General features: G+C 29.1%; 2 protein-coding genes and 1 long non-coding RNA gene across 5 annotated transcripts; 1 reads left to right on the top strand and 2 right to left on the bottom strand.

Annotated features, from left to right (window-relative positions):
- Positions 1-2,893: 2,893 nt before the first annotated feature.
- LOC107901632 (uncharacterized) lies at positions 2,894-4,314 on the bottom strand. The gene is made up of 2 exons (XM_016827706.2): positions 3,756-4,314; positions 2,894-3,662 (listed from the first exon to the last, which is right to left on the bottom strand). Exons 1-2 carry the CDS (start codon positions 4,040-4,042, stop codon positions 3,251-3,253), a joined length of 699 nt encoding a protein of 232 aa, XP_016683195.1. The 5' UTR covers positions 4,043-4,314; the 3' UTR covers positions 2,894-3,250.
- Positions 4,315-16,377: 12,063 nt separating this feature from the next.
- On the bottom strand, positions 16,378-21,332 carry LOC107901633 (uncharacterized). 2 transcript variants are annotated; one of them, XR_001685334.2, is made up of 4 exons: positions 21,073-21,332; positions 20,781-20,850; positions 16,718-16,844; positions 16,378-16,431 (listed from the first exon to the last, which is right to left on the bottom strand). It is a non-coding gene; the product is annotated as an uncharacterized lncRNA (long non-coding RNA). The 2 variants fall into 2 exon arrangements; XR_005914576.1 differs by having other exon boundaries at positions 16,514-16,844; positions 21,073-21,312.
- A 330-nt stretch (positions 21,333-21,662) lies between these two features.
- On the top strand, positions 21,663-24,046 carry LOC107901635 (importin subunit alpha-2). 2 transcript variants are annotated; one of them, XM_016827708.2, is made up of 5 exons: positions 21,663-21,848; positions 21,989-22,028; positions 22,293-22,479; positions 23,326-23,396; positions 23,599-24,046. In XM_016827708.2, the coding sequence occupies exons 2-5, from the start codon at positions 22,000-22,002 to the stop codon at positions 23,663-23,665; spliced, it is 354 nt and encodes a 117-aa protein (XP_016683197.2). In that variant the 5' UTR covers positions 21,663-21,848; positions 21,989-21,999; the 3' UTR covers positions 23,666-24,046. The 2 variants fall into 2 exon arrangements, with proteins under 2 accessions (XP_016683197.2, XP_016683196.2); XM_016827707.2 differs by having other exon boundaries at positions 21,680-22,028.
- Positions 24,047-26,972: the final 2,926 nt, after the last annotated feature.

The raw sequence follows: 26,972 nt of genomic DNA, 5'->3' as shown, positions 1-26,972 counted from the left end.
ATGTTGCGGTGTAAGATATTTGATTTCAATAAAAGTATAAAATTATTGAAAGACGTCAATATTGTTATAATAAAATTTGTAAATTTGTGTTGAATTAAGTTATGACATTAACTTAATCAAGTGTATATATATTAAAATTAATCTTGAAAGACTGAAATTAAACAATTAAGAAGTGTAATTAGGAATGACAATTCAGATTGCGGATTTAAATAATACTCAGATTTAGATTTTAAATTATTATCTACCGTGAACTTGGAACGAATGTGAATAGATATCATGTATATCCATTATCTCAATTCGTATTGCTTATTTGAATAACGACAGAATGCTCATAAATTTAATTTCATATATAAAAAAAATTTTAGTTGATTCAAGTTTGAATTTTTCTAAATTTAGATACTTGAAAAATGATTGAATTTTTTGGATTTAGATATTTAACGGACAATAATATTTAATTTAGATTAAGATCATAATATTCAAATAATTTACGAATAAAAAAAACAGATTTACGAATTTAGCTTCATATAATTTTAAAAAATAAAAAATATCAGACGGCTGTAATTCTTAAATCCAACATCAAAGACCCAAAAAGCATGAAGAATTAGGATGTTAATTTATGAATGGGAAATGAAATAGTAAATAGAAGTCGTGCAAGCAATATGCATGCACCAATGTGATGGCATTGAGAGGCAAATGGTTTTTTGTTTGAGCCAAAGGTTTTGTCATTTTAGAACATTTGTGAGTGCCCAAAACCCAAAAGGCATGTCTGAGCATGGCCATCCCCATCAGCATCTTGCACTAACACACATCCATGTTTTACACTCATTCTCTAACCCAGCCTAATTGTTATTTTGCCTTTAGGGAAAGCAAACAAAACCATCGTTTTTTGTTTTGTACTAAACATGCACGTTATTACATGTATGTCTATTTTATTGTCCAAAAGCAGATCCATTTTCTTTCTTCATTCAGCATGGAATGGGAGATGGAGGCCACGTGCTTTTTTTCAATTATATTATTATTAGGGTTCCAAAATTCAAATATCACAATCACAAAGTGGGTGCATCCCATCTTATCCTATCTTATCTACCTAAATACAACCCCACTTCATGTTTCCCCTTACAAAAATAAAACCATTCGCTCCCTCCAACAATTTTGCTATTATTTAAATAAGGTTTCACCGGCTGGAAAAGGAATTTTTTGAAATTGTGCTTCCACGTTATCTATATTCTTTTTTAATAGGAGAATGACAAATTATATTTTTCCTCCTGACTTTTAGTATTTTTAATTAGATTTGAATTTTTTTCAGGAGAAAAAAGCTAAAAATCAAGAGGAAAAATCTGATTTGTCATTCTCCTATTAGAAAGGGATATGAATGACATGGAATCACAATTTCATACAATCTTTTCTCTTGATAGGTCTCACTGAATTAAATGTAATTGGAGCACCTTAATTACACTTTCTAATTATTTAAATGCTAAAAAATTTCCAAAATTATGACCAAAAAGTTTTTTATAAAAAATAATTTACATGTTATAAAAGTATTATGATATATTTATTTATAAAAAGTTATAGTCAAGACTTATTTATTTGTTCATGTTATATATTATAAAAATAATATTTCACGTTAATAAAAAATATTATAACTTTTTTTATCATAACTTATTTATAAAAAATAACTTTCTAAAGTTATGACAAAAAAATATATTATTTATAAGAAATATTATGAAAGTTTTGGATAATTTATAAAAATTTTTAACAAAGGTTATGTATTTTAAATTTTATATTATTTTTACTTAATTTATGAATTTTAAAACTTGATAAAACCTAGCATAAACCTTTCTTCAAATTAAATTTAAATAATTTTTTTAATTAAAGCTACAAACTATTTGGATTGTAAACCCAAATATTATAAGGTCGATGTTAGTTATGCAAATAGAAAGGATTTTCTTGCACCATATCGTGAAATATGATACCATTTAAGAGAATGGTACTAAACACAAACACTATATACAACTCGTGAAGTTTTCAATTTGAGATATTCAATGTTTCAAAATGTGGTTGAGAGGATATTTTTGTTCTAAAAAAATATTTCACATGTTAACATCACCACCTTAGTATGTTATAAAGAAATAAGGTTGAATCGTACTAAAATGTTGCATATTTCATAACTTCAATTATACGTGGAATTGAGAGGATCTATACGAGATGCTGATGATCCTAATGATGCAGATTTCAATTTAGATGATGATGAATTCGGTTAATGAGCAGCAAATGATTATAAAAAGCATATGTTAATTATTAAAGAGGGAATAAGCTAACAAATATGGAGTAAAACAATTAGATAAAATTTTATATGATGCTTATTTTTATTAGTAATCATATTATCAATTATTTTTTAATACTAACATAATATATATGATGATTTTATTTTATTTTTTATTTGCTTAGAAATTATTTTTATCATACTAATATTTTTTTATAGTAATTAATAATTATATTTTCATTTAATTAATATATATTATCCAGAAAAAACCCTAAAAGATTTTTATCATTTGACTCTGGATTTAATTAAAGGGGGTTATGATTACGGGATATCAAAATCTAAAATAAAAATAAAAACTTTAATTACTTTTAAAAAGATAATTAAAATAATAATTGAATATTAAAAAGAAAGAAGCTTTCCGGCATCTTTCTTCCACCTAACCCGTCATCATTGGTAGTTGGCACGCATCTCTGAAAACACATTAACATCATTCATCCAACTTAATATATGATTTGATATTTATTTTAAAAAGTAATAATTTAAAGTTTTAATAAAAATTAATTGTTAATACCATAAATATCATAAAAGCATAATGCAAAATAAAAAATAAAAAAAAATAGGTGAGTGATGTTTGGAAAATTAAAATTCCTTCACTATATTCAACCAATACTATTCCTAGATAAAATAGATGATGGTGATGATAAAGCAAAGACATTGGTCTATTAACACTGAAATATCAACGCCGTCCCCCCCATTCATTCATCACCACAACATGACAAAACAAAAATCATCCATCCCACCATCATCCATATACCTACAAACTAATTGTCTATCCCCCAAAAAACAAAAATAAAATCAGTGAAAAGATTTTATTTATATAAAAAAAGTTCTAAAAGTTTTACGTATATACTTTGATGGTAAAATTTTTTGGCGAGTAATCTAAATCCTAATGCATTTTTCATGGTGAAAAAGAAAACAAAAACCGGGTTATTGATGATCTACTTGTACGTGCAGATCCGTAAGAGAAAGACAACTTTGAGACTGGAAACTAGCCCTCAGATTGCTTTGCTGCAACTTAGGTTTCGTTGATGTTATTTTTTCGCACTCCGACGAGGAGGAGGACAATGAAGGCGGCGATGATGATGGTGTTTGTTTATTGTGGCTGTTGTTGTCTGTATCTTCATCGTCTTCAACCAAAGCAAGAAGAGGCATGGAATTGGGGTTTTGCCATGAATAGAAAGATGATTTCCTGGACCTCGTTGACCATTTATTTGCAAGCAATAATCTCCTCCTCTTGTTGAAGGGGCTCTCCACTTTTTGCAGCTCTTTCACTGAGTTTATGTCAGATAGGTTTGCGAATGATTTTGATTTTCCCACGTAGTGATTCGATAATCCTCTCCTAAAACCAAAAGAATAATAATAATAAAAAAGATCAGATGAAAATCAGACCAGAGAAAATTACAAAAAAACGAAGAAAAAAATCGATACTAACTTGATGGGAAGAGAGTCTTCTAAGGAGTCGAAAGACAAGCCTTTACTTTCCCCGGATGAAACGACGCCGTCGTCTTCTTCTTCAACGTCGCTGTCTCCGGGGGAGCCGATCGAGGAGGAACTATCAGAGGATAGATCCGGAGACCTGGGATCCGAGCCGGGACAAGCTTCATCGTCCTTGATAAACAAGCAAGGAGAGGGAATCGTATCCTTAGAGCGGTCTCTAGTGTAGGCCGCGGCCGATGCGGCAACGTCGATGGAGAAGGTAGGTCCCATCAGCACTTCCATCTATAGAGGTTTAAAGAAGGGAAAGATAAAAACAAGGAGTGAAGGGGTGGCGTAGATTAAGGATTTATAAGCACAGAAATATGGATAACAAAGGGAAGATTTGGGACCAGACCAACAACAATAGGGCTAAGCTAATCCATGTCTATTTCATTTAATCCTTAAAAATATAAAGAAATAGAGAGAGAAGGAAAAATGGGCAGAACAGATAAGAAGATGACTTTTAATATACTCCCCTATTTTCATTATCATCACCTCTATCCATTATTTATATTTATAAAAATAATTTAATTTCAAATTATAAATTTAATTTTAATTTTCTGTATTTTTATCTAAACCCGTCCAAACAAAAATTGACGTAAATCAAAATAATTTAAACCTATACAACCTTAATTTAAAACAAGTGACAAAAAAAAGATGTCAAAATGATATGATTTTATAATAACATTAAAAAAAATCGAATATCTCAAACCGAAATTCATTCAATCCAATTTACCTAGATGTAAAATTAACTTGATACTTTTTTTTTTTTTTTTGAAATATTTAGTATTTACAAATTGAGTACATGGATATGAACATGATGAAACCAGGGAAGTATGCATCAAAATTATTGATGATAAAATTCAAATTAAACCAGAGCCCCCTCAATAATTAACACGAATTATTAAATCATTATAAAGAGTATTACTTTTTAAAAATACTTATGAAATTATTTATTTTGAATATAAAAGAATTTTAATAAAATTGAATGGAAGCATTTATTAATACCTAATATTCAAACCCAAAAGGAATTGAATTTAATATAATATCCGATGGGACAAAAACAGGTGGCAACCACAATTATGAGAAATATCCCAAAACACGTTTTTATCTAATTTCTTATTTACAATTTTAACACGCATCTATTCCTACTCTTAGAAATATATTTTTTTAAAACCTATCATTTTATTATATATATTTTTAATATAGACCCTTAAACTTGTATTTTTTATCAAATCACCTGGAAAAACTAACGTCTTTTTACTTTGCGAACGTGACATACACGTAGATGACACGTTAGCATTTAAAATTTAAAAAATAATTAAATGTTGACATGCCATCCACATGTATATCACTTTAGCAATTATTTTTGGATGATTTGATAAAAAATATAAGTTTAATCGCTAAAAGTGATAAAAGAGCTAAAATGAATTTTATTTTTTATAAAGTTGGATGATAAATAAATTTAATAGACAATTTTTAATGAGGTTAGAATTTTGAATTTTTAAAAATAAAAAATTAAAATTTAACTGTACGGGGGTGGTATATTTTAATCCATTTCATGCCAAACTCAACTTTTCTTTTTCATTCATTCATTTGGAGATACATAGAATTTAATATTGTAATTGAAAGTTAGTACGGACACCACTCACATGTCTGAACTTCCTCTTTATGATAGCAAAAATAAATCATAAATTTTTAAAAAAATTAACATATTAGCTGTAAAAAAAATGGTTATGGGTAATTTACATTTTAGGTTATTCAACTTAACATCATTTTTCATATAAGTAACAAATCTTTATTTCATCAAATTATATTATTATACTATTACTATTAACAAATTGGTTAATTTCGTATAATATTTTTGAAGTAAAAAGTTGGGATGGATCCGTGGGGCGTGGGGTTCCCTCCTTGAAATTTTCAGATTTTTAAATTTTATATATAAATTATTATATATTTTAGATTTGATGTTCACATTATATATCATTCGCCCCCCTTAAGTCATAAGATCATATTTTATATTAACAAAGTATTTTTCAATTTTTAATTATATAATTTTGATAATAATAATCAAATATTAATATATGATTGGCCTTAAAAGACTAATGACTAGTTTAGCAATGCTTTTGAAAAGTATTGTAGAAAAGTGTTTTTGAAAAGTTTGGTTTAAAATTTGAGTGTTTAGCATTACTGTCAAAAAATGCTTTTGAGAAATAAAATGTCCATTTTAGACATGTCATTATACAGTAACAAATATACATTTAAATAATATTTAAATTAGTTAATATTATTATATTTTAGTAAGAATATAAAAAATTTATTATAACTTATTGTTAATATTTTAAATATTTGTAATTAGTATTTTAAAACATATTTTTTTATTTTTAATTAATGATTTTAACAGATTTGTAATTAAGCACTAAGAAAGAAAAGGGAAAATACTATGTTATTAGAAGGGTGAAAAAGTAATTAAGCACCAAAAGTACTTTTGGGAGAGAAAAAGTTAAAAAATTTAACCAAAAATTTCAACCAAAAGCAACTTGTTTAGCACAACTTTTCTTTCAAAAATATTTTTGGAACCAAAAGTGCTTTTTTTTAAACACTACTAAATAGGCCTTAACTTTAGAGGTCCAATGTGGGCTTTAAAATCAGATTCTAGAATTAGTTGATTTGACTCATACCCGTACATATTAGGTTAGTGACTTTTCTTGAATTTTGATTTGTATGTCTTGCTAAGAAATTATCTTCCTTTGATAAGATTGCCGGACTTGATGATATCTTGTAATACAACACAGACAAAATTATAATGATATTTACGAAATTTTGAGTATAGTAATAGTTTATTCTTTTCGCATATTTGAAAGAAATATTTAATTTTATATAGTGTGATTTTTTTCTTGTAATTTTTTTACAATTAAATCATTCATGCTTTTTTTAAAAATATTAAATTAATTTGTTTGATGCGAAAAAAATATTAGAAAAGAATTGACACATTTTTTATATTTAAAAAAAGGCCCTTCATATTTAGAAATTTCGCATCCCTTACAAGACTTATATTTTAGACATAATCAACCATAGGATGTTAGGCTAAGTCATAAATGCATAATAAGTCAGTATAACTTTTTCCTTAGAATTACTTGAAGGAATTAGTATGAGTGAATTAATTTGTTAATAATAAAAGTTTAAAGATGTAATTTGAAAAAAGAAGAAGAAGAAGGTTTGTGGCCTAAATGAAAATTAATGCTAAATTGAGTGACTTATAATGGAAATTATCCAAATGTTTCATTCAAATTTCTTAGCTTTTTTCTATGATAAATTCAAAATTGAGGTAGAGAAAGGATAGAATTTGAACCATCTCATTTTACAACTAATTTAGATACTTTAGTGACTTAATTAAAATATCTAAAATAAAATCTTAAATAAATTTAAACCTCAAATATTATTAAATTTTTATTACTACTCTCTTATTTTAAATTTTGTAAAACTATTTTTTTGTTCTTATTTTACAACCACAATAACCTTCATTCAAACACATATTTTCTCATTTATTTTAGGCATAATGACTTTTGTGGTCCTCAAACTTTATATAAAAAAATCATATTAGCTCTTCATTTAATTTTTTTTATCTCTTTTAGCCCTTAAATTGTATTTTTTGTCAAATCGCCCTAAATTGGATGAAAAAGTTAACGTTTGTTAACTTTGAACATTTAATTAATTTTTTAAAACTTTTTATATTTTTAATGAGTTTTAATTTTTAGAAATGAATTTTTTGAACTTTTAAAATTTTTAAAAAATAATTAAATGCTAATGTGTCATCCATGTATCAATCCACATGTATGTCATGTCAGCAAAATTAATTTTCCATCAATTTTGGGTGACTTGACAAAAAAATATAAATTTAAGAGCTAAAAAGATAAAAATTTAAATGAATTTTTTTTGTAAAATTGAAAGACTAAATAAATCATTATAACTTCATTTAAATCTCATGCAAATATTTAAATTCCATTTCAGCTAAAAATATTAATTTATTTTTATTATCCTAATTAATATAAAATATGTATTGGTCCATACTTGCACAATCTTTTTTTGTAAATATGATTTATTTTTATTGCGTGGATGGAATTAAGGATTGGTTGAGAAATTGAGATAATTAAAGTAAAAGATAATCGCATAATGTAATATCATTAATGGGATAAGCTTGGGATCATGTTAAGCCAATCCAAGATTTTTCAGTGCCTAATTGAGATTTATTCACCATTTACATTCATTTCTAATTACTTGCATACTATTCCTCAACTTTTCAAAACATATACATCATGTTAATTGTATCGATACGTTGATTAAAATTTAAGAAGTTTATTATTTTAACACGTTGAATTCAAATCACTCGTTTTTATAAAACTTTGAAGGGCCATTTGATTAGACTAACCAAAATAATTAAAACGTTTGGAAACTGAGGTGAGGACCTAGGCTTAGCCATTACCAAACCTATCTTATCCCTTAACACTAAAGATATCACTTTAATTTCCAATTGTGAGATTAAATTTAATAAGATACAACACCCTTGTTTAAATGGAGCATCTTTTTTAATTTTAAATGAGGCCATGCCATCCAACTAGACCCATGGTTGTCTGTTTCACATCATTTGTACCAACTAATCACATCCATCTCATCTACAATTCTTTCATGTATGTATCTGTTTATGATTATAAAATGTTTTAATATATAACAGGTTAAACCATCTTATATTTTCAATACTTGCAATATCACTTTACCCTATAAATTTAACATTCTTTATTTTGATTCTTAAAAGATAACCATTTTCGCTTTACCCAAATCCATTCAAATGTTATCCGTAAAAAATTCACACTCTTATACAACTATTTTTGTTTCTCAACTCTGTGGACCAGAATAATTAAACAATAAACTTTAGTTCCGTTTCTATATAAATTTCAGTTGACTTTGTTTGTACCAACTGGTACAAAAAATAAAATTTATTATTGATTTGTTCAACAATTGTTATATGCATGGTCTACGATGATTTTATTGTTTAGTTTACGAAATATAACTTTTTTCTTGTTCAACGAGTCAGTTTTTTCCTCGACATTTATCTCCCGATTCTATGGAGCTTGGTAGTCAATTATGTTTTGGTATCACTTGTATCGGCCAAAATGCTTTGTTCCAATAGTAAATCTGAACAACATACTTTAGGTTCCATTCCAATGTAAATCTCAGTTGGTATTGGTCCTCCCGATTGATTTTGCCCTTATCAATGGGAATATTGTGTAACAATCAGTACAAAAAATAATTTTAAAAATTTAAATTTTTTAGTATTTTTTTATTTGGAGTTTGTTTAATGATGGGTTGTATTTGTGAAGTTGATTAAAGAGTATTTCATATAATTGATGAGTTTTTTATATTGAAGATTTATTTAATCTCATTATTTGATATTTGTAAATAATTTTTTATATAGATGTATAAAATATTTTTTAAAAATAGCAGTAAGTCCAAAATAGTACATCGAAATAAACCGGTATCGGTATGTACTACTACTACTAGTAAAAAAATGATACACGAGTGCTTGAGACTACCTAAAGAGGGCCACAAAGCATTTAACAGAATAGAAATACCTCGTCATTTTGAGAAAATATCGACCTATTAAGGGATTCGTCAACTCTCGACAAACAATAATTTAAAAAACTTTTCCGAAAAGAGTTTACCTCCACTCAACCAACTAAAAAGATTATCATTCACGGTGGCATAGGCATAACATTCAGAATGATTCCCAAAACAAACGTTTGACCTCACTCACCATTACCAAACATGCTAGTGTAGGGATATTTGGGGAAAATAAGGATGAGAGATGCATGTAATGGAACAGAAGATGAAAGAGAATTAGTGCATATTTGGCCACAGATCTTTGGCCTTTCAAAATGGGTTTTCAAGTCAAGTTTGTAGGCATGGTAGAACCTCAAACCTCAAGCCAATAAGTCGATTAGTCTAACTTCATACAAAGTTCAAAGCATATTATCTTAACTTTGGATCCATATTTGACTTGGTTTTGAACCCAACGTGCACGGTTTGGTAATCGAAATTTGCTTCCAATTGGTAAAGCAGCACCTTAATTATTGTTGGCGATCATGAGGTGTGACAACATTTGTGTCCTACTTTCTTACAGCAAATAAAGCGACCCATTCCAAGGTTGTCTTTCACCAAATGCTAATTTTCCTATATTCATGAAACGTGTCATTGATTTAATTAAATTATCATAACAAGTTGAAAATTAAACCAGATGGTTGACAACTAGTTTTGAATTTATATAACATTATCCTACAGTTCTTATGTTGATTTTCTACTCTACTTTAAAAAAAAAAAACATTCCCATTACTTTTAATTTTCATCATTTCTTGAATAAAAATATTTGATTCACTTAGACAAAATAATTAGATTTATAAGTAGGATTGAAATGAAATTCAAAAATTATATTTCGAGTCAAATTAATTATGTTAATATCATAATATAAATCTTAAAAAGTAAAGTAGGTAGAGGATTCGATTGTCCAAATTAAAAGAATAAAAGATTAAAATAATGAATATTCAAAGCCGAATTTGTTATTCGAAATAGTAGATAGAATTAAGATACAAAATATTTGAAAGTTGATTTCTGCATCTATTTTAGAGAGTAATTAAAATATTTCAATCCGCAAAGCAAAACAATAAATTAAATATTCAAATCTATATTATTCATTATCATATATACATACTATATTTAAAAAGTAAATTATATTTATGAGGTTGTTTTAGTATTTTATATAAAATTAATAAAAAAAAGCACATATGGTTGAATTAAATCTAATATATCTTGAAGTTATTACTCCTACCGTGCAGGGATGAATAGAGAGTATGGGCCAGGGGCAATCCTCAAAAGGATACGATCACAGATTCACAGCCGCCCAACAAGAAAATGGAAGAATTTGATGGGTCAACTTATCTTCTAATTGAATACCACCTCTTTCTTTTCAAACTTCAAATAAGTTTTGATTTATCATTATTATAATTCCGTCAAACAAAATTCTACCTAACATTTAATTCCTTCACATTCACTTCATCTTTCAATTACTACTAACACTTCCACATTTGATAGCGTAAAAAAAAAATTTAAAGAATCACAAATATTGTACATGGAATCCAACAACTTACAATCGTTAATGCCAACTTGCTAGCGAAGCTATCTAATATTAACCAAAACCATCGGATAATCGCACAACGAAAGATGTGGTCTGGCTTAGATCGACCCCCCCTTTTCTGCCTTGGTAGAAAAAGGGAATGGAGCATTTGCTCTTACCCCTGCAATGTCTACACTTGCATTTTACTCGACATTGGGACTGAAATTTTGCATATAGCTCCTGCACACAGGCAGCACGGTCAGTATGTACCTAAAAGTCTTGAGCCTTTTTCTTTACAAGATCACAACCGGTGGCACGCTGTGAATGTTTGGCCCCACTGTCCTATGCACACCTCATTAAATTCTGAGACGAATCAAGTGGCTAGAAACTAGCTCTCACATTCTCACGTCTTGAGTCTATTATTAGCAAAAAGGCCTGTCAAAAATTGGTTGCAACTTGTGGAGAACAGGCACAGGTAATGGTGATGGTGCAATGCATGTGAAGTGCCACACTATGCCTTTAAAACCTTTAAGCAAATGCTGCAGCAGGGCTCTCAACGGCTGCAAGAGCATAGTTGTATAGGCAAGTATTGGGCGGACGGCAGCTGCTAAGGCAATGTTCGGCTAATGAGCCAATGCCAAGCTCTTATTCCATTTCTTTAAGCTAAGCTTTAGTACTAATAGGAATAGGAGCAGTGAACCGAGACAACAAATTTTACCCGGAAAGGTGTTTCCTTGTCCACTTTTTGGCATATAAATTTAGCCTTTTATACTCTTGTATCACTTTGGCCTAATTCTTTCTTTCTTTCTTTTTTTTAATCATTTTTAATCTTCAAATTTTAATCATAATGCATTTATTTAGATAAAAAAGTTGATTGAATTTTAGAAATTTTAACAATATAATAGCATGCTTGGCAAACCAATTTTACTTTATTGCTAATGTGATATTCTTTGAGAAATTTTATTATTTTTTATGAAGTGCACGTGAACAGTCATATCAATACCATTTTAACAATTTAGTTAGCTTTTTTTAAAAAATAAAACAACAAATTGACAAAAAAAAGTTTAAATTTTTATGAAGGTCAAATTATAATTTTGGTATTTTTACCATATTTAAATTTGGGATTTAATTATTATATTTGTTTGACATATTTTATCTTTTATTTTGATAAGGCTTAACTCACAAATTGGTATCTAAACTATATCCTTTTTCCCATCTTGATACCTAAACTTTTTTTTCACAAATGATACTTAAATTACTTTTTTTCTCCAAGTTGCTACCTCTATTAGTCATACTGTTAAATCTATTTAAAAAAAGCATAACCCACAAATTAGTACCTAAACTATGTTTTTTTTCATTTTGGTACCTAAATATTTTTTTTTGTTACAAGTGGTCCTAAAGTATTTTTATATTATCCATTGTAGGAAAATACCTCTTATTTTAACTGAAGTTTATTTTGGTTTTTTTTCTTTCAATTAAACTCCATTTTTTAGTTTCCTATTTTAACTCTGATTAACTTAGAGTTGTTGTAGTAATATATGATACGAATTTCAGTCTATAATTTAGATTGAGAGAATTTTGTTCTTTGTTTCGAATGATTTTGCTTGTGGGGCTTCGGGTTTTTCTTTTAATTATTCCATTTTTTATACTCTTCTTTATTATAGTAAAATTTTCTTTTGTCTGTGATTTTTTATTCTCTTTTCAGGAGTTTTTCCACATAAAATTTGCATGTTTGATCTTTTCGATTATTATTTTATTCACTTTGTTCATTGCTTAATCGGGTTTATCCCCAGCACCCATTTTACACCAAAATGTTATATCCATTAAAAAATTCAATCAATAATAGTCCGCCACATTATATAGGCTTAAAAATATTTTTAATTAAATTATTTCTTTTTTTTCTTTTATATTATTTCTCTTCTTTTATAATGTTTGAAATACCAACAATACTCAAAATTTGCCTTCTTGAGGTCGAGACGCTAGTGATTAATTATGTTTTCAAATTTCACCACCTGCTTGGTCGACCTAACAATATTGAAAAAAGTTATTTCATTGATCAAAACTAGTATTTTCAAAACCAGATCTAATCGGTCGGTCATGGTACCAATTCAGAGATAATAGTTGAATCGATACAAACTGGTTGAACCGATTTTCTTTATTTTAAATATTTTTTATCATTTTTAAATAAACTTGACTACTTAACTAGTACCAACTTGGAGAAAAAAAGTAGTTAAGGCATCACTTGTGACAAAAAAATGTTTCGGTACCAAAATAGGAAAAAAAAATATAGTTTAGGTACCAATTTGTTGGTTAAGTTTTTTTTTTTTGAAATAAACTTAACGGTTTGGCTAACAGAGATATCAACTTGGGAATAGTTTAGGTACCACTTGTGACAAAAAAAGAAGAAGATATCAAGATGGGAAAATGGTATAGTTTAGATATCAGCTTATGGGTTAAGTTTTTTTTATAGTAAATAAAAAAAATAGCAATAGCGAAACAAAAGTGCACCCTAATTCAAACCAGACAGATTGGACTCCACCATAAGCTTCTCCCTAATCGACGACGGGGGATCCTCCATCAAATTAAATCTTATCAACTCTTGACTTACAAATTCTTTCAACTGATCTGCCACTGTATTCTGGGCCCAAGGAATATGTCTTACACGAACTTTCCAAGGACAAATAAGCATACTATGTAACAACTTTAGTTCCATCATCCTGCTATCAGCAGCACCTTCAGCAAGAATGGTCTAAACCAACAAGCCATTGTCACACTCCAACTCCAACTTTCGAAACCCTTTATCCCATGCCAAGAGAAGTCCTTCAAGCATCACCCTTTCTTCCACCTGAAATATAGTACCATCTCCAATTGTCATTGTAAAATCACATCGCTAGTCCCCATTAGCATCTCTAATAACACCTCCAACAGAGGCGCAATTCCTTAGTGAGAATACATCACAATCAATGTTAAGTTTGACGTAACCCTCCTCAGGACACGACCAGTGTGAAGCTATTGCCCTTGGATGAGAAAAAGACGGCCCAAGTCCTGAAGATAAAACACTCCGCGTCCAACTTGTGCCTTTATCCACAAGTTCTTGCACACAACTGTGACCATCCGAGAAAACAAACAAATTTCGATTCTTCCAAAATAGCCAACAAATAATAGAGAAGACAGAATTCCAAGGGATCCCATCATCAAAGCAAGTAGTAACATTTTCTAAATTCCATTTCAGCCAATCCTCAAGAGAAAGAGAAAAGAAAAGTACCTGGCTCTAACGTGGTACTAACGTTATCCAAGTTGCACGTGGAAAGGAGCAATCCCTCACCGCATGGAGACTCGTCTCAACCCTACATCCACATTGGTTAAGCTTTTTTTATAATATTATTAGTTGGTCCAAATAATTAACACCATAGATTATTTAGGTTTAAGTATTGACCTGGTTTTCTTAAAACACTCATTCCACAAAAAAAATGCTTAATACATCTTTTAGCTATTTACTACAACTAAATTATCATTTTGGTACTTGTACTATTCTTTTATCAATTTGATCTTTGTACTTTTATTTTTAATATCCCATTACCCCAACTCAAATTTCCATTAAAAAAGTGAAATCAACCAATGACACGTTGTCACATGTCAAATAAAATAAAAAATATTTATAAATTTCAAAAATTATAAATAATTAAAAAATAATTAAAAATGCAACAAAAAAAGCATAAAAAAGGAATACAAAACCCGAAAATCTTAAAACTTAGAAATTTATATATATTAGAAAATTATAATTTTTTTAAAAAATTTTAAGTATGCAAAATTTAGAAAAATCATAAAATTTAAAAAAATTTGTTTGGAATTTTAGGTTTTAAGAAAATCTCAGAATTTTATGAATTTTTAAAAAGAATTTTATGGTAACCAATTTTTTTTATTTTTTTAATTAGTGTAACACCTAATACCCAATCCCATCGCAAGATTCAAGCTATAAGGTGCATTCGTTGCCGAAGCAACTACAGTCAATCAGTTAACAAACAAGCAATCGTGCATGTCATCCAATAATAATCAATTCAAAATATGATAAAAATTGGTACCTTGTTAATTGTTAATTATGTAGTTGCCAAAAAATATTTGAAATTTAAAAGTAAGGAATCTAATGTTCAATTGTGATCTATTAAAATAAAATACTTATTTTTCGAGTGAATTAAATTTCATAGTAAAATGATTTTTGATATATCATGGTATCCACAAAATACCAAAAATATTTTTAAAGGGAAGTAAAACTCGTGAATCCACTCAATTAAGAAAAAGGATATCTTGTTATTAATAAGTATGAATAGAATCTTACCCGATGCAACGAAAGAAACATTGATCAAAGTAATTCGAAGATATTGTCTCGTTAAAAAAACAAATATATGAAAAATTCTACTAAATATTTTAATTTTATTTTTTAAAAATTTAGGCTCCATTTGTTTGCCAGTAAAATGTTTTTTGGAAAATGATTTCTGGAGAATGTTTTACTTTTCTGGAAATGATTTACTTTTTTGGTGTTTGGATGAATCTGTGTAAAATATTTTATGTTGTTTGGCAGATTTCCTGAAAATATTTTCTGGAAAAATTATTTTTACATATATTAATAAATTTATATATATTAATAAATTTATATTTTAAATTGTTTTTACATATATTACAATGATTTATTTATAAATAAATCAAATTAAATATATAATACTACTCAATTATTAAGCTAGAATATTAACCGTTATAAATTGAAAATAACCAAAGTCAAATAAATTATTTGTAATTGTGTTATAAAAAAAATAAAAACCAATGACTGAATAATTATAAATTAGCTTCCAAACCACAATTAATACTAGAAATTAATAATATTATCCAAATGCATAATTAGTAGTACACCACATAATAACAACATTGTCCAAGTGCATAACTAATATTACAACACATTAAAAAAAGTATCAATATCTTCAACATTGAGAAAATTTTTGAAGCCAAATTTTTTTATGCTTCTTACTTTTAACTAAAAAAGCTTTGGTCTCGGATTCATGACTCACTAGATAATCAAACACAGAACACAGGAAGTCATCATCAAATCCTTCTTCCTCCATCGACATCACTTCTTCGTAAATATGTGGTGTCTTATCCGCAGTAAATTGTTCCAAAGCATTAGCAATTTTGCAAAGTTGTTCACCCACAAATTTAATTTGTTCATCAATGACACTTTCTTGAACATTTTTTCTTTTACGTTTGGATGTGCCAGATGAAGATACTTTTGTTCTTACCTCTTTAGTCTTTTCATTGTCGTAGTCTATAGGCACTGAATCTTGGTTACCGTCATCCAAATCTATGTCAGCATATGTTTTGGCAAAACTCCCTGTTGCCATATCTTTGCCAACAACAAAAGCCATTTCATCTTAATGATCAATGCTTTTATTCAAAATGGTTCACACTTCTTGTGTGCCTGTTGGATATTATACACAATTAGAATAACAAGAAAAAAACAATTGAAATATACTTAACATATATAAATATACATATATTACTATCACTGCTGCATCATATGTCGCTCTATCACATGTGATCATTTTCATGTTATCATCCCATCCAAAACCACTTTCACCCCGAATTGTGCATATAATCTGCCATTGGTTTTTTACAGTCCTCAAATGATTTTCCACATGCTTCGCATCGCATTGGACTTGAAATCTTTCAAAAATAGCTTTGGCAACTCGATTAATAGAAATTACTTTGAAAGTATTAGAAGGCTTATTTCCTCTCTGGGCCTCATCTGCTAGAATTTCAAGAAAAAGATGTTCCATTGGTTTTGTCCACCTGAATTGCTTGGAGGTCCCTTCTTTGTTGCCCTTACCCATTCTACATTAATAATTGTCATTGTCAATCATTTCAATATCCAACAAGCTTAAAACATAATAAATTCAATGTCCAACAAAAAAAACAATTTTAATACTAAAACATACATAACACAGAAACAATAACCCTAAGCCCTAAACCTACCTAATATTTCTAACCATATAATTAGTCCACATAGTTTGTGTAATTTCGTCTCTCTTAGCAGACCATTCTCTTGCTTCTTCTCTTTCTTCTCGCACCGTAAAAGTTGGTATTATCAAATCAGACTCAGGCTCCTCGTATAATCCTTGATTAAGTAAATCACTAGGATCAACTCCCATTATATGATTATGAATGATACAACAAGCCAAAACTATATCTACTTGAGTTTGAAAATTCCAAAATGGTTCAGCATCTAGTACACGAAACTGTTTCTTCAAAATCCTAAAACACGTTGAATATTGATTCGTAATGATGAATCATGACGAAGATTAAAGAGTTCTTTTGCATTTTCAGGCCCCTGAGCACTAAACTCTTTTAAATGATATCAGACACCACAATATGGGGTAATATATCCATTTCGGATGCCATATCTAGCATCAGCCAAATAATATTTACCTACAATTTTACAAAACATAACTAATACTAATAAATTATGAACTTACTAGAACTATTTGGTATTTAATGATAATTATTACCTTTCGGAATTCTTAATCCTTTTGGGCGTGAAAGTGTATCATTTAAAATACGAGAATCATGTGCACTACCTTCCCAACCAGCTAGAACATAGGAAAATTTCAAATAAAATGTAATGGCAGCCAATACATTTTGTGTCATCCCTCCTTTACGGCTACGAAATCTTCTTTGAATGCTAAGTGGAACGGATGCATGAACATGAGTTCCATCTAATGTTCTAGTACAATATTTCAAATAAGGATAAAACCTTGGATTGTTTCTGATTTCACTAGGAGTTCACTCATTAGGTAATCTAATAACTAGTTTATACAATTTCAAAATAGCTCTCAATACAACCTTAAAGTAGCGGTGAATTGTCTCAGTTGATCTACAATATCTAAATCCAATCACTCGAAACCTTACATTATGACCAATTATATGTAAAAATATAACTACTTGCTCCCTAATATTCACAGATTTAGTTGATTGTAACAAATTATTCCTACTAAGAATATCACACAAATTAAAAAAGGCAATCGGTTTCATCCTTATCACATCAATACAATGCTGGTCACCACTATATAAAATAGTATTAATATAATTTTCTCTTTCATAATCTCGATTCATATGAGGGTGAGAAGCAATTTCCTTCCTAGTTTTTAATTTTTAATCCAAAGAGCCCCAAAAGCTAAAACTGAAGCCACGACTCCAACAATTGCATTTTGATCTTGATTACAATCCATCTACACAAAATAATGCCACACAAATATTTGATCACTACAAAAAAGATGCAAGATTTTCATAAGATCACATATATGACTAAAGTTACCATGATTAAAGTGCATACATACATATTAAGCTAATTATAAATGCATTAATAATTTTTTGAGAAATTAAACTACTTTCTTTGTACCAATTTAGTGACACAACTAAAATTAGATATGATTCAATTTGAGAATAAACCAATGATCAGCTAAAACCAGCTAAAATTAGGTTGTTACAATAACTCTCAATTAAATCACATAAATCAATATTAAAATTCCATTCAAGCACTAGTTTAATACACTCACATCAGTTGTTCATTACATAATTAACTTAGCATGAATCGCCATCAATATATAAATAGACAATTTGACATTCACTTTATAAATAATTTTTATCAAGTATCAAGCTAAAAGTTGTCATGTCATATACATATATAAATAAAAATATGCTAATATCACCATTTAGATGACCAATGACTAATCATATAGCTCCATTTGTTTTTAATTAAATTGTTCAATTTTGCCTAATACCAAACTCTTAGAATAAGATAATGGAACTAAGTGACACTGCCTTGCCTTTAAAGTGTTGACACCATCTTTGAGGTGTCCATACACATATATCAGTAGCATCACCTTTAAGGTGTCGTAGACTCATAGTACCACTATAAGGTGCAAATATATATAATGTCAACATCACGGTACTGCTAATTTCTACCCCTATTGTCAAGCTAATGTATTATTGACCTATAGTTTAAGTCCAGGCTTTTTACACCCATATTATTTTAGGTAGACAATATGCTCAGCAAAAGTTAATAGTTTATAAATTCCAAATTCAGTATACTCCTAATAGCCATCAATATACCAATTCTATAAACATAAGCCATCAAACTAAATACATTTTTTCCATCATGATCAAATATTCAATTTACACCTAATATGCCATCCATATACCAATTTCCCATAAACACAAGCCATTTAAATTCAAGACATTTCTATTATGGCCAAATATTCAATATACAACAAATATGCTATCAATACACCAATTTTCCATTTTTATCATTTAAATCCAAAGATTAGATAAGTAATGTTTCCCATTTCACACAACAAACAAGAGATATGTAATGTTTGGGTTGTATCAAATGGTAAAAATGAAAAATTGACACATTGATGGTGTATTAGATATACATTGAATATTCGGCCATGATGGTAATATTTTGAATTTAAGGGCTTGTGTTTATAACTCTTGTAAATGAGCCATACTGTGGATTTTTCTATTCTTCTGTCTTCTAACCTATGCATGGGAAAGGAATACAAACTTGCAAAGCATAAAGCTTAATAGTGCACACTTTAATTTTAGTCACTAAATGAATAGCACTCTATAGAAATAAGTCTGACAACTATAGTAACACAATCATGTATCAAATAAGAAAATCCCAATCAATATACACACAAATCAATAAAGGTATCACTCATCTCAAATACTAATCACAGATCCTAAGATCCTCAAGTAACAAGCTTAGTGAGTTTTTCACTTATGGATCCCATAAAGCTCACTATCTATTGAAAATATTACCCACAAAAGCAATCTTCATATTATCAAACCATTTCCAATTTTCATCATTTCTCTAATGATCATGTTGTGAACAACACTTGTAAAATATCCTAACAACATTGCATGGACAATTTATATTGGGAAGATACTAGTTAAGTTGAACTAATGCCATTTCAGCCAGCAGTCTCATCACATAGCAAACAAATGCATGTAGTCCTGCAACCATCGCGTGAATTAACATGCATGCTCATGCACATACCTGAAAATTGGTTTTTCATTTCTTTTTACAAAACTGGGTCAAGTCTATTTTAGAAGGAACAAAAACAAGAAGATGACAGACTGAATGAACAATAACAATCTAATTTGTCTATAGATAAGCCTCCTGATAAACTCCCACACTACAGCCTTTCTAATAACTTTTTAATCTAAATGAAGAAAACAAGTTATCCATGTTTGCTTGAAGGCATATAAGTTCATCAATTGTCCAACATATGAAAAGCAGAAAGAATGATGCACATATTTTTTCATCTAGAGAATAGGAAATGAGAAACAAAGCTCAAGAATTCCTAAGAAGCCATTTGCTATTTTAACTATGGAAATGGATGTCGGACTCAATTTTGAATACTACTGCTGTCTCACACTTGGTCATATTATGCAACTTAAAACAGTATAAGATGCTGCCTAATTGTTACAACAACAAATAAACAAACTCATTAATTGTTAGGATGAATCTAATAACCACCCCCATACTTTCTCAACTAAATTATCTAACCGGGAAAGTAGAAAATTTATAGGCATTACTCCATAATTTCTAATGCTTTTTGTAAGATTTAAGGGAGGTTAACACTCCAGGTGGTTGTTAATTCCAATAGGCCTGGAACATACAGGGATATCTGGTTTTAGAGAAACAAATTCATACACGGAATGGAATGTCAGAAAGAGGGTCAAAAGCAATTCATAACTTCATACCTAACGGAATGCAAATCGCTAACACCAGCAAAGCCTCTTAGCCCTGAACCGAGAGTAGCTCTCTAGAAACCTGTGTAAGAACCGACAATTATATTCTACTTTGATGCGGTCGTTGATATAGAAAAAATAGTAGGAGTTAGTGGGCATCATGGACAGAAATCACCGTGGTGATAGGACTTAGCAACATGAACGATAAAAATTCCCAATTGGACATAACCACATGCAAGCTACCAAGCACTGAAATTTGCTAGTATTAGGGCCTTTTGACATAGAACCAGAAGGGGATACTTACAAGTATCGACGATGGGCCAACTTTGGGACATTTAGGTCCTGCAAATTCGTGAGGGAATAAGACAGATTGAAGAAGGAGAAGGACGAAAGGAGGAGGAAAGATGGAAAATGTCTTATGGAAATAAAATCAGTAAGACATTTTCCCTAAAACCCATTCATTTTACCCGTGTCTTGGAAAACATTTTCGAAATGTAAAATGTTTTCAAGCTTCCAAATACCGTAAAACCCGAAAAATGTTTTCCTGGCAAACAAAATAATGATATTTTCAATAATTAAAAAGATGAATTAAAAATAAAAAAACTTGAAAACGATATGTTTATTAAGTATAAAAATTAATTAAAAATTTAAAAAAAGTTTGAAACTACATGAAATAAAAAAAATACATATTGAAACTCCATGAAATAAAAAAAATATATATTAAAATATTTATAAGAGAGATTAAACTTGGGACTCAAAGATGAAATTACAATTAACAAAATCTAATAAAAAAAAGCTAATATTTTAAAAATATTAATTAAAAAAGACTTAAAAAAACATGAAATAAAAAATATAAATATAAGTAGGAGAGAAATTAAACTCGAGACTAAGGGGCCGTTTGTTTACAGGAAAACATTTTTCGAAAAATATTTTCCTGATTTTCTAGTGTTTGTTTGACTGAAAACATTTTACATTTGGAAAATATTTTCCTAAGACACGGGTAAAATGAATGGGTTTGAGGGGAAAATGTCTTACAGATTTCATTTCTATAAGACATTTTTCGGTTCCTCCTTCATCTAGGTAAGGCTCATTCTCTTTCTTCTGTTCTTCATTCCTTTTCCTTTTTCCGTTCTTTATCTTCTCTTCCAGGTAAAAGTCCATCACATATCTTCTCTTCTCAGCATATTCTGTTTCGTTTCCTCTCTTTCTCTCATTCTCAGGCAAATCTACCATGAATTCTTCTTTGGGTCTTGGCTTAAGGTATGGCATAAAGCTCTTTTTTTTCTTCTTGTTCTTTACTTGTCCACACTTTTAACTGATTTTATGCCTGAAATTTGTTGCCTTTCTTTGTTTCTTTGTTGCCTGTAACGAAAAATGTTGATGCTGTGCCTTCAAAATTGATCAAAAATCTAATCAAAACCTTTAAAAGATTTTTCTGTTCCTCTGGGATATTCAATGAAGAAGGAAAATAGTGTTTTGTATTCTGATTCTCCTTTAAATTATAGTTTTATTCCTGAAAATCAGAGAAGATGTCATTGACACCAAACTCGAGGTGGCTGTGGACGCTGAGGAAGGGAGGCGGAGGAGGGAGTATAACATGGTGGAGATTAGGAAGAATCACCGTGAAGAGAGTTTGCAGAAGAAGCGACGTGAAGGGCTTCAAGCGCAGCCAATGCTTGCTTTTCTTCACTCCTCTGCCGTTGAGAAAAAGGTCGATTTTCAATTGCTCTATTTTCTCATTTGTTTTTGAGTATTCATAAATTGCTTTAAGTTGTTGAATCTTGCTTATTCAGAGATTTTTCGGTTTTTAATTAATCTTATCGGATTAGGATTATGGTAGGTTTTTAAAATTTAGAGAATTTTGCATATATTAGGTTTCGATTGTGTTGATGAGGTCATATATATATATATACTTTTTGGTGTATTTTCATTGATTTGATTGGGAACTCTGTTGTTGTATAAACATTTTGGTAGACAGTAACATGAGTTGTCGAATATGCAATTCATTTTATTTTTTTCTCGTATTAAGCTTAAAGATTATGTAGCTAGTTATTTTATATTCTGCAACAAATATTCGTGATTGGTTTTTGAATTCACAAATTAGTGCTTCTTAATTTGTTTTTAATTAATTGGAGTTGTAAAAATGGGTTTCCTCTTTTAATTTATTTCAAAGTAAAATGTTTTTAGTAATTGGCAGCATGTTCCATGAATTTTTCTTTTACCATGGTTTACCCTATTATAGTTAATTGCATTGGATTGTTCTGATCCTGTTCAACTGTTTGACCGCAGTTGGAAAATTTACCAGCCATGGTTGTTGGTACCTAGGCTAATGATAGTAATATGCAGCTCGAGGCAACTACACAGTTTAGGAAGTTGCTTTCAATTGGTTAGAATTTAATCACGTAATAATTTAACCACATAGTTTATTGCTCACACAATAAGAAAGCAACTATATGCATATGAAAATTATTGCTCATGAGAAAGGAAACAAAGTAAGCCACTTGAGATTCGGTTAATTTAAGGATTCTAAATTAGCATGTTGTCATCATGGTTGTAGGAAGTACAGAGATGCCTAATGCAATGGAGACAATATTTCAAGCCGCCCTTGCCTTGGGAAGACATGGAGGAGTGAGTCTTTTCTTCTCACCTTGATATTCATTCATCTAAGTTAGGAGGCATGAAGAATGGATCAAGTGAAGATCTTATATAATATAAAATGAAGTTATTATATAGTTGATGAATGTCATAAAAGATTTCTTGAATAAAAGTAATAAAAGGTTGAAGTAAAAAGCTTATCAGCTGAAATGCTTCCTGCATATGTGTTTTGCAGGTTGATGAGCTCATGGGTGATATGGAAAGTGCAGCTTTATTGTATTCAAAGGCTGAGCGTTTATTAGTCTTCCTTCTAGTGGAAGCACCATCTCTCATTCTGAATCCTCCATTTTCCCTTACAAACTTAGATCGGTATAGACTCTGAACTTACATTGATTTTCTTTGAAACAGGCAAGGTTACTCGAGATCACAGATGATGGCTCTTCTCAAGTGCAAGGATCAGCCATAGAGAGTAACCATATTTATTACTCTATTTTTAACTCTTGTTGCTGATGATTTCCATTTTCCTTGTGTAAAAAAAATATTTATTTGTATAGTTAATTCTTTTGAGTAACAGGGAATTAGGGTGTTAACATGGGTCAACTCAATTGTATCCTGTTTGAATGTTGTAATATTCTCCCATTTCTGCCGTTAGTGAATGATAATTTGGTTCAAGTTTTCATTCATTCTCTGCTTCGTTTGTTTTTAGCCTTTTCTCTCATTCTCTCATAGAACAGATGGAACCGGACTGGATTCGTGGGTTGAACTGGGAATTAGCTAATATATCAATTCGGATAAAGGGTTAAAACAACTTTTGAATGAACTTTTTGAAACTGATTGAATTGTTTTTCTTCTTCAAATTTAATGATTTTTTAAATAATTTAATGAAATTGCTTTATTTGACTTTGGTTGTTTTCAATTTATGACGTTAATATTCTAGCTTAATAATTGAGTATTATTATATATTTAATTTGATTTATTTATAAATAAATCATTGCAATATATGTAAATACAATTTAAAATATAAATTTATTTATATATATAAATTTATTAATATATGTAAAAACAACTTTTCCGGAAAATATTTTTAGGAAATCTGCCAAACAATAAAAAATATTTTACACAAATTCATCCAAACACCAGAAAAGTAAATCATTTTCAAAAAAGTAAATTATTTTTCAGAAATTATTTTTTAGAAATCATTTTACTGGCAAACAAACGGAGGACAAAAACACTAACATTCAATAATATAACCAAAGGAATTGAGTTATCAATTTTTAGTGAAAATATTCCCTACAAGGCACGTTTTCACTTTCTCTCCTAAAAAACAACTTATTCTCATAAATATATATATATATATAAAACCTAAAAGCATAAATATTAAAATAACGTCATATACCCATAAATTAACCATTAAAATTTATTTAAAAATTATTTCATTTTACGCTTATATACAAGTACACATATAATTAAATCAAATACTTATAATTATATACATTATACTAACTAATATGCTTCATGTGTTTTTTTTTCATTCCCAAAAGAAATGGAAAGCCTTTTCTCCATTTCTTCAATTTCTAAATTCTAATCTAAATAATATACTTTAAAATACTTTCAATTTTCTAAATATTTCTTTACCTAATTAATAAATAATTTTGCATTCTTACTTATATTAAGATTATGAATCTTTAATTATATATCTACATAGTATAACAGGTTTATCTTTCAAAATTTTCTCCTCATAAATTATATTTATAACATTACAAATATATTATATTTCAAAAATTTATACATATAATCAACTCGTGCATCGCACAAGACAAAAAAATTAGTATATATAATATAACAATGTCCTATGTAAAAATTAAAAAAATAATATGTTCACACTATAATTTTTTGACATTTGACAGTATAATAATTGTACACGTGTGCAGTATCAAAATGTAAACAATAACATAATTATGTTACATGAAATATCATAAAATGAAATTATAAGGTGTGGTATGATGGTTACTCATCTCATCTCTTAATCATGTGATTGGGGGTTCGATTCTACTCATAAAAATGAAGTACATTTCATGATCAATTGTTTAACTCTTCAGAGAGTATTCACAATGAGAGAATTAGTTATTGCTGCCCGCTACACATATCATAGTTATGACAAAAAAAATAAAAAAAATGCAATTATGATTTACTTTATAACTTCTTTTTAATTATTGATAGTTTCAGACACATATTACAAGGTTTGGCTCAAAATGGAAATAAACACTTATGTTGACATTTTAGTTTTTTGGCATTTTGGTAATAAAGTATTTGACACATGTTGACACCTTTTTTGACTTATTTACTTCATAACTTTTTTAAATGTTGATAGTTTCACAATTTAATCCTTCTTATTGAAATTAATTCATTTAATAATTATAGACACCAAAATTGGTTGGGATCCAAATCAAACCCTTTATAATTGTCTTTTTTAAACCCGATTTCAGTTGTCGATTTTTAAAGCTTACAAGTTCAATTATTTGTCGATTTTAAACTCAAAATATTACTAATTTAAGCTAAACTCTTCAAACATGATTAAAATTTGGGCTAATGTGCTTAAAGAAAGGGATTTGGGCCTATTTTATTAAATGAATTTTGGACTTTGACCCATTGGTTTTTAATTTAATTTTGAGTATATATAACACTATATTTTATTAATTAAAAAATCCCCAAAAAATGAAAAATTACAAAATACCAAAAAAAAATGGAAATGAAAACGGCCCTTAACTTTTCCCCCTAAACTTTTGTAACTTTTGCATTTTTGTCCTCTTTTCTTTCTCCTCTATGCCGCTGACAGCCATGCTCCTCTCACCAGCCACGCTACCGCCATACCAAAAAAAAGTAAAATAACGGGGGGGGGGGGGAGGACTTTTTCACCATTTTCTCCATCTCTTTCGGTTCCCTCCTTAAGCCAAAACCAAGCCTCCAGCACCACCACCATCACTGGTCCCTTGACCACCGTCCACCACCATTCCTCTCTTACAACCTCTGCTACCACCATAGACACTTAAGCCTTCACTTCTAGAAACTCCCAAACTTACCACTACTTCCTCCCCAAACCCGAGCCAACAGCCAACTAAAAACATCAATAAAAAAAACCAATAGACCGAGCAATAATCACAACACAGCAAAGCAAAAAGAAAAAAAAAGTCAAAACAAAAGAGTGATGCTAATCCATTTCAGTCCCTCAACTAATTTTTAAATAAATTGCAGTTCAGTCCTTGTAGTTTTGTGTTTTTATTTCCGTTTTATTTGTTTGCGTTTCGGTAAAACCAGATTGATGGCAGGCACGGATAGGCTAACGTGGATAGCTCGGTTCATTTTGGGTAATTTCTAACTATTTTAATTTTATATATTATTTACATTTTTTTTATTTTAAGTTAATTTGAAGAAAATTGAGATTCCTTTCTGAAAATAAAAGAAAAACGATGACGATGAATTCGTTTACATTTTCGTCGAAATCTATAAAATTCTATTAAATTTTATATGTGTAATATTTATTTTTCAATCTTTATCATGAGTGTAGTAAATTTTATTATTATATATTTCTAGTAAATATATATTTTTTAA

The sequence above is a fragment of the Gossypium hirsutum genome, chromosome D06 (assembly GCF_007990345.1).
Source record: "Gossypium hirsutum isolate 1008001.06 chromosome D06, Gossypium_hirsutum_v2.1, whole genome shotgun sequence".
Classification (NCBI taxonomy): Eukaryota; Viridiplantae; Streptophyta; class Magnoliopsida; order Malvales; family Malvaceae; genus Gossypium; species Gossypium hirsutum.
The sequence above is the reverse complement of the archived record's forward strand: the minus strand, read 5'-3'. Positions and strand labels throughout refer to the sequence as shown.